This window comes from Labeo rohita, chromosome 6, assembly GCF_022985175.1.
Source record: "Labeo rohita strain BAU-BD-2019 chromosome 6, IGBB_LRoh.1.0, whole genome shotgun sequence".
Classification (NCBI taxonomy): domain Eukaryota; kingdom Metazoa; phylum Chordata; class Actinopteri; order Cypriniformes; family Cyprinidae; genus Labeo; species Labeo rohita.
Window position 1 is genome coordinate 19,329,366 of NC_066874.1, and position 12,378 is coordinate 19,341,743.

General features: G+C 35.0%; 1 protein-coding gene across 2 annotated transcripts in view; it reads left to right on the forward strand.

The window, feature by feature from the left end:
* The window catches only part of wwc3 (WWC family member 3), a 60,845-nt gene extending 51,355 nt beyond the window's left edge, over positions 1 to 9,490 (forward strand). The window contains exons 13-23 of one of the 2 annotated variants that reach the window (XM_051113508.1): positions 746 to 826; positions 937 to 1,023; positions 1,144 to 1,339; positions 1,858 to 2,025; positions 2,391 to 2,488; positions 2,589 to 2,736; positions 4,861 to 5,025; positions 5,355 to 5,447; positions 5,538 to 5,774; positions 8,207 to 8,334; positions 8,429 to 9,490. In XM_051113508.1, coding sequence (XP_050969465.1) covers positions 746 to 826; positions 937 to 1,023; positions 1,144 to 1,339; positions 1,858 to 2,025; positions 2,391 to 2,488; positions 2,589 to 2,736; positions 4,861 to 5,025; positions 5,355 to 5,447; positions 5,538 to 5,774; positions 8,207 to 8,334; positions 8,429 to 8,495 — 1,468 coding nt within the window. In that variant the 3' untranslated portion in view covers positions 8,496 to 9,490. The remainder of the gene's footprint in view (positions 1 to 745; positions 827 to 936; positions 1,024 to 1,143; positions 1,340 to 1,857; positions 2,026 to 2,390; positions 2,489 to 2,588; positions 2,737 to 4,860; positions 5,026 to 5,354; positions 5,448 to 5,537; positions 5,775 to 8,206; positions 8,335 to 8,428) is intronic. The other variant, XM_051113509.1, reaches the window with a different exon arrangement.
* The last annotated feature ends 2,888 nt before the right edge of the window (positions 9,491 to 12,378 follow it).

Genomic DNA, 12,378 nt, shown 5'->3' on the forward strand with positions numbered 1-12,378 from the left:
AGAAAAATCCTTTAGGTCCCACAAATTTTTTGGTTTTTCAGCATTTTTGTATTTTTGAACCCTTTCCAACAATGACTGTATGGAGGTTCAAATGCTCACTGTTGCTTCACAGCACATTAAGAGCCAGGGGGTGAAAATTTTTTGAATGTAAAGATCAGGGATAAAATTTATCACATCTTCAAAAGTTTACACCCCTGGCTCTTAATGCATTGTTTTTCCTTCTGGAGCATCAGTGAGCATTTGAACCTTCTGTAATAGTTGCATATGAGTCCCTCAGTTGTCCTCAGTGTGAAAAGATCTTAAAATCATACATTCATTGTTGGATAGGGTTCAAATACACAAAAAAGGCTAAAAAACCAAAGAATTTGTGGGACCTGAAGGATTTTTCTGAAGAACAGAACCACTAAACAAACAAACAGCTGTGGATCATTCAGGTAACAACATAGCATTAAGAATCAAGTGTATGTAAACTTCTGAACAGGGTCATTTTTATAAATTCAACACTTCTTTTCTCTTGTGGATTATATGTAAACATCTTTTATGTGAAATATCTTATTCAGGTCAGTACTGAATAAAAATAACATGCATTTTGTATGATCCCTCTTATTTTGGTAAAATAATGAACATTTTGCAGATTCTGCAAGGTGTATATAAACCTTTGACCTCAACTGTATACTTTAATGCAGTCACTTTAAGTTGCTTTTGTGTTATGATTATTCATAAATGTGTAAACGTCTCTTTCCAGTAGGACAGAGGAATCAGAAGAAGTCAATTTTACTCAAGATGTCCCAGCCCCAGATCCAGTTCAGATTCAGATTGGTCTTTTGTAAGCACCACACACGCTCATACTCACACCTCCCTCTCATTCCCTCATCATAACATTACCAAATCACTATAACCATTAATTTGCTCGTTCGTTCGTTCGTTCTTTTACAGATATGATTCGAATGGCATGTTTTTGTTGCTGCATGTCCTTCAGATGAGAAATTTAAGCAAGGCCACCATTAGAGATGGATGCAAAGTGTAAGTAGTCCCATCAGCTTTCCATTAATACACTCGTCCTCCTCTACCACAGTAATATCCTCTAAACAATTTATGCACTTTCATGTACACAAGTATAATTTAACTTCTTATTTCTATTAGATTTGTGAAGGTTCATGTTCTCCCGGTGGACTCCACTCGGCCCTGCACATATTACTGCTGTAAGGCCCAGGAGCCTCAATCTCTTCTCAGCTTTAATGAGGGCTTCCGAATCCCCCTGAGTGCCGGAGGCCCCGGGGCCCATGCATTACAGTTAAACCTCTGCGCTGTAGGACCCCTTACCCAAGAAGAGCTACTGGTTAGACTAAAATTCACGAAATTTATTATTAAGCTGATAATATAATTAGTAATTAATTTTTTGTACACAAATGCACATTAGAAGTAATTTTAGACTCCACCGTATATAAAAGAAGAGCTTTTACACTGTAAAAAACAATTTGTTGAGTCAACTTAAAATAATTTGTAACCTGGCTGCCTTAAAATTTTGAGTTCAGTCAACTCAAAAAAAGTTTAGTCAACTTGAAATGTTAAATTATACTAAGTGACAACTTATTTGAGTTGAATCAACTTAAAATTTTCAACTTACCCATCTGTTAAGTTTAGCAAACACAAGTATTTAAGTTGTTACTTAGTACAACTTAACATTTCAAGTTGACTGAACTCAAAATTTTAAGGCAGCAGGGTAACAAATTATTTTAAGCTGACTCAACAAATTGTGTTTTATATTTTTTACAGTGTAGAGTTGAAATGTGTTTATATGGTTCATGCTTGTTTGCTATGAGATGGTAAACTGACCTGTATCTGTTTGTGGCTCAGGGCTCTGCTCAGGTCTCACTGACAGACTGTGCAGGCAGCACTGAAATGCTCTTCCAGTGGCTTAAAGTGCATATCCACAACACAGAGAACCACAGGCCTGAGCACAGCCGCCTCAATCAACCCAACCGCATCATGGATGAAGAGGAAAAGAACGAAGGCAAGCTTGAGGTGAGATCACAACACTGGAGATTTTTCTTCTTCTAAAGCATCATCAGAGATTAATGAAGATACACTGTCTCTTAAATTAAAAGTTATTATTTTAATTTCCCTTGCTGACCTTTGACTGCCATTGTGCGTTAGAAATAGTTCCAAAATTAAAATTTTGTCATTAGTTACTCACCTTCATTGTTCGCATGGAACCCTGCACATGACATGTTCCCTTTGATTTCCTGAATGAACAGAACAATGTTTTCATAGTTTCAGAGTTTGTACACTTTACAGAAGAAATCAACCTACGAAAGGACTGACTTTTAGTTGTCTCTGCAGACGCCAAAAATAACTTTTTTTTTCCTCCGTTGGCTATTTTCGTGTAGGTGTCGGTCATGACTCATTTGGAGGAGATGAAGAAAGAGTTACAGAGGAGTGAAGAGGAGCTGGAAAGGAAGGAAGAGCAAGAAGCAGTTTCTGAGAGGTCAGCACACTCAATGCCTTTCTATAAACCAGTAGTCCTTACATCAGTTTACATCAGTATAAACCAATAATCCTTACATCAACTGCTATGTGTGATTTAGGAGTTGGCAGGCTGAGTCGGTGGACAGCGGCTGCAGTAACAGTACAGCGTTTGTCATTCCTTGTCCTGAGAGTCTTTGCGGTGAAGGTATCTGCATGACCTCTGGGAGACGCTGTCTCCAACCTGCAGAGAGAAATCCAGTAGTAAAGGTACTGTTACAGAAGTCATAGCAACTGTATGAATTCTCCTCCTGTAGAATTGGTAAAAAGTTACACATTTCTGCTCTTAAAGGAATAGTTCACCCAAAAATGAAAATTACAGCATGATTACTCACCCTTAAGCCTTCCTAGGTGTATATGACTTTCTTCTTTCAGATGAATACAATTGGAGTTACATTTAAAAATGTCATGGTTTTTCCATGCTTTATAATGGCAGTGAATGGTGGATGAGATTTTGAAGCCCAAAAAAGTGCATCCATCCATCATAAAAAGTGCTCAACACAGCTCCTAGTGGTTAATAAAGGCCTGCTTAAGTGAATTGATGCATTTGTGTATCAAAAATATTCATATTTAAAACTTTATAAACAGTAATGTTCAGCTTCCGCTAACTGTCGTACACATATTTATGAGAGAGTGGCCTTCCAGCGAATGATGTAGGATAAAAGTAGTGACGAATGCGGAAGCACAGAGGAGAGAGAAAAACAAACTACCAGTCACAAATTAGAAGTACAAAATGAGGATTTGTAAAGAAAAATTTCAAGATGAGGCAAGAGGAGACACGTACGTTCTAGACTAGCATATTCTCACCGGAGCTTAATGCTACACCTGCGTCCTACGTTTGTGAAGTTGTAAATATGGATAATTTTATTGCACAAATACATCGCTTCACTTTAGAAGGCAAGGCAAGGCAAGTTTATTTGTATAGCACATTTCATACACGAAGGTAATTCAAAGTAGAATAATCATAAATACAATAATAAAAACAATAATCACAAAAAAGGAAGTAGAACAATCATAAAAACAATGATCACAATAAAACAAAAAATGTAAAATGTAAAAACTGATTGATTTAGTGATTTAAAAATGATTTAAAAATTGATTTAAAATAAATTTTAAGACAGTGCTCATTCAGTAAATGCACAGCTAAACAGATGAGTTTTGAGTCTAGATTTAAATGTAGCTAATGTTTTAGCACACTTGATCTCTTCTGGAAGCTGGTTCCAACTGCGGGCAGCATAATAGCTAAAAGCAGATTCCCCTTGTTTTGTGTGAACCCTTGGTATTTCTAACTGACTCGATCTTAATGATCTGAGTGGTCTGTTAGGTTTATAATCAGTGAACATGTCTGCAATGTATTTAGGTCCTAGGCCATTGAGTGATTTATAAATGAGTAAAAGTACTTTAAAATCAATTCCCTCTGGAGCCCTCTGGAGTTACTTTTTATGATGGATGGACAAAGTATTTTGGGTTTCAAATTCTCGACGACCATTCATTGCCATTATAAAGCTTAGGACATTTTTTTTTAAACATAACTCCAATTCTATTCGTCTAAAAAGAAGAAAGTCATGTACACTTAGAATGACTTGAGGGTGAGTAAATCATGGGGTAATTTTAAATTTTGGGTGAACTATCCCTTTAAATACTCTGGTTTGCTTATCTGTTAAGGTTCTATTAAAATGTTTAAATATTACTTTATGTTGTAATTGAACGCATCAAAAAAAAAGCTTTTTTACAATTTATTTTTGAGATTTACAATGCTGGTCAAAATTTTAGGGTCAGCAAGATTTTCGTCAGTAATGATTTGAGTCTATTTTGCTTTGGGGTTTTTTTGTTTGTTTGTTTTAAAGATCTATTTTTTGGGCATTTTTTGCCTTTATTGTGACAGGACATTTTAGAATTGACAGGAAGTGAAGTGGGAGAGAGGGGGAGTGGGATAAGGAAAGGTCCTTGAGCCGGGATTCGAACACGGGACGCCCTGAGCGCAACGGCACTGTATTTTAAAATATGATATATTCCTGTGAAGGCAAAGTTGAATTTTCAGCTCATTACTCCAGTCTTCAGGGTCATGCCATTCTTTCAAAATCATTTGGGCATTTGATGCACAAGATTTTCTTATTATAATCAATGCTGACAATAGTTAAAAACTTTTTGGATGAATACAAACTCAAAACCAAATTTATTTGAAATATATATTTTTTGCAACACTGTTTACTGTCACTTTTGATCAATTTAATGTCACTGCTAAATTAAAAAAAAAAAAAAAAAACTTGCTTTGCAGAAGAGTAGTGAACTATAAAATACATCATTAAACAAATTTAATTGTGTGTTTTTTAGGTGGACAAGGCAACCAACACAGAGGGTGTGTTTCCAGAGCCAATGAGAATGCGGCCAAAAGAAAGGACAGGACGCTGGGGTCACAGCTCACCGTTCATGCGCAGCAGCACAATAGTCAGATCTCAGACGTTTTCACCTGGAGCGCGCAGTCAGTATGTCTGTAGGGTAAGCAGAAAAGGCCAAATTCTTCAAACACAGTATGAGTTATTTTATTTCACAGTAATGATGTTTAATGATCACAATATAATAGTCACAAAAATTAAATTAAAGAAATTAAACCACAAAATGTTCTGCATATTACATAACCATTTAGCATATATTATGCAAAACATTTTGAAGCTTAATTTAATATATTTATTAAGCAAGTAAATTAAAATCAAACAGTTAAATGAAACATTTGTGGACTAAAACCAAAATGTATGATTGAAACAAAATAAATTCTAAATTTTGCATCAATAAAAAAAAGTTTGCCTTATGTTTTCCCTCCTTCACAGTTGTACAGAAGTGACAGTGACAGCTCTACTCTACCAAAGAAATCCCCCTTCATCAGAAACACTCTAGAGCGACGAACCCTGCGATATAAACAGGTTGGAATGACCGTGTTGCTGTGTAACACGTCTTATTATTAATCTATAGCTGTGGAAGTGTACTTATGTATCCATTTCACATGACCGCAGCAGTCCCACCGTTCCTCTCTGGCCGAGCAGCCCACACGTACCTCTCTGGACCTGGAGCTGGACCTCCAGGCCTGCCGTACACGACAGAGGCAGCTGAGCGAGGAGCTGGCCGCGCTGCGGGAGCTCAAACTGCGGCTGGAGGAGCCCATGCAGGGCCCTCGTGGGCCTGCGGACCTCCCTCATTGGGCCCTGCGGGACGAGCGTTTCAGAAACCTGCTACGCGAGGCCCAGAGACAGGTACTGCCCATTTATGTGTCTTTAAAGGGATAGTTCACTCAAAAATGAAAAAATGTCATTATTTATCCCAAACCTGTGTGAGTTTCTTTCTTATCCCTGGTGAAAAAAAACAGCGTATGCTGGTAGGTATGTTTTGGTGCTGGGATGCTGCTTAGGTATGTTTTGATGCTGGTTTAAGCTGGTCCTTAGCTGGTTTTTGCTGGTCCTTTGCTGGTTTATGCTGGTCATGTTGCTGGTCAAGCATCAGGACCAGCATCAACCAGCAAAGGACCAGCTTAAACCAGCACCAAAACATACCTAACCAAAATCCCAGCATCAAAACATACCTACCAGCATATGCTGTTTTTTTCACCAGGGATGACGAACATAAAAGAATTAAGTTGGCTTGTGAAAGTTAAGTTGGCTTCTATCCATCTATCTATCTTGCTAATCATGTTAGAAACATGCTAGCAACTTGGTAATCATGTTAGAAACATGATAGTAACTTGTTAATCATTATAACAACATGTTTAACCCTGGTGAAAAAAAACAGCATATGCTGGTATGCTTTGATGCTGGTTTAAGCTGGTCCTTTGCTGGTTTATGTCGGTCCTTGACCAACAACATGACCAGCTAAGGACTAGCTTAAACCAGCTTAAACCATACCTACCAGCATATGCTGTCTTTTTCACCAGGGTAGTTGTTAACTGTGTTAGTAACATGCTAACAACATGATATCTGTCTATCTATCTATATGACTGTATTGCCTTCAAAACATTAAAACTTTAACGCTTTAAAACTACTTTAAACTTCAAACTATTTCAGACTGAAAACCATCAAACTTAAAACTTTTTTTCTTAAACGCTTTAAAATGTTTAAACTTTTTCAAACTTTCTGGTCCGGCTTTCTCAACCAACTTAAAGTTTGTCTTGACAAACTGTTTTATCTAGTTAAGATATAAGATACTATAAGAACTACAAAATATAAAATATTTTGAAGAATGCTGGTAATCAAACAGTTAATGGTCCCCATAGTATTTATTTCTAGTATTTATTTCTAGTATTTGGTGAACTATCCCTTTAATGTATTCCTTCTGACATTTTTTAATTCACAGATTTATTAAGTTTTATTAATTTGGTAACACTTTAGCTAACCTAAAAGTATTCGTTATGTTACAGTAAACAACATATACAACATTTATTAATCTAGGTTAATTTCAACATACGCATTACAAATTGTATAAATTTAGCATTACCTATTGTTACCTATACAGTAAATTTATTGACTAATTAAAATTTAATGTTAACAAATTTACAGTTCATTTTACACTGCATTCAGAAGTTTAGGCTGGGATATTTTTGTTACGTTTTTGAAAGTTTCTTGCCAAGGCTGCATTACAAAAAAAAAAAAAAAGGAATATTGTAAAATGTTCTTAAAGTGTTTTCCATGTCATTTATTCCTGATGACAAATCTGAATTTTCAGCAGCCATTTCTCCTGTCATCAGTCACTTGATATTTCAGAAATCAGTCTAATGTGCTGATTTGCTGCTGAAGAAACATCTCTCTTTTTTTTTTTTTTTTTTTGCAGTATTGTACCATCTTTAATGGCAGTAAAGACAGTAAATTAGATACATTTAGTGTGTCTTTGCTAAATAAAAATATTAATTTCTTAATTAATATTTATAAAAAAAAAAAAGCTTCTTGACCCCAACATTTTAACAATTTTATCCTTAGTTATTATACTGTAAAAAAACATGAATCAATAATGAACAATAGTATTTTGTAAATTATTAAACATTATAAAACATAAAACATTATAAAACATTTAATTACCTGATGTTCACATTGTACATATTGTAATGTGTTACCATTTATTTATATTAATTCTAATGTGTAATTTATTATAAATTATATATAATTAATTTAACTGTTGCATGTGGTGTTTGGACCATTTTACTAATTTTGATTTTTAAAGTCAGAGTACATTGATAAAACAGAAATTTACCAGACTACCTAAAAGAAAATGTGCAAGTAGTCTTAAAGTGATAGTTCACATAAAAATGAAAATGAAGAAGACAGAAGTCTTTCATTACTCACCCTCATGTCGCTCCAAACTCGTAAGACCTTCGTTGATCTTCAGAACACAAATTAAGATTTTTTTAATTAAATCTGAGAGCTCTCTGATCCTGCATAAACAGTAATGCAGCTGACACGTTCAAGGCCCAGAAAGCTAATAAGGACATCATTAAAATAATCCATGTGACATCAGTGGTTTAACTGTAATGTTATAAAGCTACAAGAATACTTTTTGTGCGCAAAGAAAACAAAATAATGATTTTCTTCAACAATTTCTTAGTTCTAATCATTCTGAGACACTTACTTGTAAATTCAGTTTGAAATCACATTTATAATTGATAATTTCTGTTCTCTCTCCCCTCATGTATCTCTCACAGTCCAAGCAGAGCAGACAGGAGCAGAGGCAGGAGGAAGCTGCTGAGAGGAGGTTGCGAAAAGCCTCAAAAGAGGTTTTGCAGATGAGGGGCCAGAGCCACAAAGAGCCCCTCCCTGTGCAGACGTTCAAGTGAGTTCTCTCTTAATCACCAACAAAGCACGTAGGGATCTTATCATGACGTTTCTAATAAAAATGCTAAATGTATAAATCTTTCCTGATGCAGAGAGAAGATGGCTTTCTTTACTAGACCAAGGTTCAACATCCCGCCTCTGCCAGCTGACGACGTGTGAGCGCCCCCTAGGCCACACTATCGAATATGAAGAATCTGTCTGTTTTGTTTTTTGTATTCATGCCCATGAAGTAATTAGAACAAAAATGTAGTTATTTCAGCACGAAGATAAAAAGTTATTTGATATGCAACATTCGAACAACAGAAAGCTGTACAAAACAAGCGCGTGTGTGGTTGTGCGTGGTCGTGAGTGTGTGCGCGTGCGTGTGGTAGTACTAATGAACACGTACACTTATATTTTATGTAATTATTGACATCTTGGCAATTTTTCCTGCTTGTTTAAAGGAGGAAATAACTGTTTTATAAAAGAACAAAGCATCTTTTTACTCCTGTACGATGTACTTCTGATATTTCGATGTCTATGCTTACTTAAGGCTGGAAGACGGGAACAAAGTCAGTTTAGACAAATTCACTGTACTGTAACTTATTTTATAGTACTTTTCCTTGAAGGAAATAAAAATGCTCCCTGCTTTTTAATGTATTTTATAAAGCTTAAAACAAATAGCACTTACTGTAAGTGTTCTTTGACGTACAGTAGAATGGAAATTTTGGCTGATTTTGTTTCTGTTACCTGATTCTTTAAAGTTATTTACTTAAAATGTCACTTTTTTTGATCCACTTTTGTTGCAGTTGTCATTGTCCCTTGTGCTGTTATTCTATTAAAATTATTAATATTAATTATTACTTGTACTTTTCAATATATAGACAAATATAATTTTGTATGCTGTCTGTAAAAACATCTGCAGTGTTACCTTTCTTATGAAGATAAAAGCATTAAACCGTGAAAGTGCAGCTCATTTTGCAAAACTTTATCTAGTTTATTCGTTTATGCTCATTCAGATTTTTTTTTTTTTTTTTTTTTCTAAATTGTCCAGAAGGTGGCGTCTCAAACCTGCTTCTGTGTTCAGATGTGTTCTGTTGGTGTTTCAGTAAAAAACAATGTTGTGGACTACAAACTTGCACACAGCAATCCTTAAATACATAGATGTTACTCATTATGCTTTGCAATGTCATTTTTTACGCATTGGAATATTTAACAGCAGGGCTATTAATGAGCTATTACTTGGGGTGAATCAACTTCAGCTAAATGGTTCTGGCCCATTCTAGGACTTTCCCTGGCTTTAGATGGCTTTAAATAGAAGCACAGCAGGTTTAGCTGAAATGCATCAGATCTGGAACATTAATGAGGTGGAAATTTTAACACTAGAAACAGGAAGACTGTGCTGTTTGTTTAAAAATAGAGCAAAATTGCTGGTGTAATCATTAATGATCTTGAAAGCTGCACATGGGCATAAAACCTCTCATTAAAGGAATTTCCATGGAGAGCTTTGATGTTTTTTTTTTTTTTTACTAAAACCACAAATTAGAGGTGATTATCAAATTGTTTCTCCCAGCAGCAGTTGACTGAAATGCAATTATAAATAAATCTGTAGTCTGTTAATGACACTCCATATCAGAAATTACACTATATTGTTAATAGCTTGTCAGCAAATGTATAAAGCAGCATTAATGTACATTTTTGTTTCATACTCCATAAAGCTGCCATTCAAACATTTGGGGTCAGTATTTTCTTTTTAAGATTTTTTTATTTAAAAGTGACAGTAAATACATTTAATCTAGAAAACATTTAAATAAAATGCTTTTATAAAAATATTTAAATAAATGCTGTCTTGTGCACTTTAATTTTCCTCAAAGAATCAAAGAAATTTAAATATTAAGCACGACAGCTGTTTTCAATGTTGACAAAAATATTTCTTGAGCAACTCTGCCAACTCAGGAAAAAAAAATACATTTTAAAATCTATTAAAACTATTAAAAATCTAAGACTTTCAAATTTAATAATATTTCTCAATATTACTGTTTGTACTGCATTTCTGATACAATAAATGAAGCCTTGGTGATCATAAGTATGGAAGCCCGTTTACGCCACTGAATAAAAAAAAAAAAAAAAAAAAAAAAAAAAAAAAAAAAAAAAAGGTTATTGCGACTTATCTCACAAGTCTGACTTTATTTCTTAGAATTGTGAGATATAAACACACAACTGCGAGTTATAAAGTCGCAAATCTGAGAAATAAAGTAAGAATTGCGTGATATTAACTCGTAATTCTGAGAAATAAAGTCGCAGTTGCATATAAACTCGCAATTGCAAGTTATAAAGTCAAAATTCCGAGATATAAAGTTGCATTTCAGAGAAGCAAAGTCAGAATTGTGATATAAACTGGCAATTGCCCATTAAGTCAGAATTGTGAGAGATAAACTCTCAATTCTGTAAACATATCTGTCTTTTTTCTCCTCAGAAATGGACTTTATAACTCTCAATTGCGAGTTTGTATCTCATAATTCTGAGGAAAAAGTCCGAAATGCGAGATAAAAACTCGCAGTTGCGAGAAAAAAAGGTAGAATTGCGAGACACGAAGTCGCAATTGTGAGAAAAAACTTAAATCTCGCAATTATGACTTTATTTCTCGCAATTGTGAGTTTTTATCCCGTAGTTCTTACTTTATATCAAGCAATATTGCCTTTATAACTCGCAATTGTGCGTTTATATCTCACAGTTCTGAGAAGAAAGTCAGAATTGTGAGAGAAAAAAGCTGCAATTACCCTTTTTATTTTTTATTCAGTGGCAGAAACAGGCTTCCATACATAAAAGACCTATCAAAAACAGTAAAATTTTGAAGGGTAGCATACACAAGGATGAGTAAATGATGTTATTTTGAGTTTAATATCAGTACAATCTTATCTTTTCAGCCACTATGGCTTAGAAACACTGTGTTCTATTATCTAGTGTTAATATGTAAAGCAGCTGTTGGAGGAGTACTTTGTTCTCCATCAATCAAACTCCTCACATTCCACTGTGTTATGAAATCACAGTGATTTTGGGAAGCCTAGTATGTAAACACACCTTATCAATTTCCCTTGTAAGCTAATCCATATGTTTAGTGTGTACTGCATTTAATTAGTCCCATGCTCCATCTTCCCTGTCAGTGAAGCGAGTGACGTACGGCCTCACACACCGCATGGAGATTAATGGCATGTTCAGCTGCTTGCAGAGGCTGAAATACAAGGCACCGCTAGGCCTATCTTTCTCTATTTCTGCCAATAAAGCTATTTCATACGGAAAATCCCCAACAGAGACCCTAAAAGTCATGACCTCAATTCAGTCTGCACAAACACCCTGTGTTGCAAAACCCCCTAGTGGCTTTGTTGCCTGAAATAGTCAATAAATGCAATTAAGTAATGCATACGAATTTGCTGTAGTGATTTAATGAAGTCCTTTTTGTTCCTGTCATTGTCATACCAGATGGTCACTTCTGTCTTTTCAAGGATTTGTTGTGGTTTGCTGGTGTTAACAAGCAAGGGAGAGACCAATATCCAAGCAACATCTGAAAAGCAGGTCACAAACATTGCACATTCAGGCCTACCAGTCATGTGTTTTAATAGTTCTTTTAATAGTTCATTAATATTCCACCACCAAATGTGAATGTAGTGTTCTGTCATTAATTGTAGTATGTTTGGTATGCTTATTGATGCTTTACCTGGTTCATGCTGACTGACAAAGTCATTATTTTTGTTTTCTTTGCTCATAAAAAGTATTATCATAGCTTCATACCTTTACAGTTGAGACAATGATGTCACATAGACTATTTTAACAATGCCCTTACTACCTTAATTTCTGGGCCTTCAACGTGTCAGCTGTGTTGCTGTCTATGCAGAGTCAGAAAGCTCTCAGATTTCATCAAAAATATCTTAATTTGTGTTCCAAAGATGAGCAAGGTCTTACGGGTTTGGAACAAAATGATGGTGAGTAATTAATGACAAACTTTTTATTTTCGGACGATCTATCCCTTTAAAACAAAAACGTCATAAGTACAAAACATATAGCA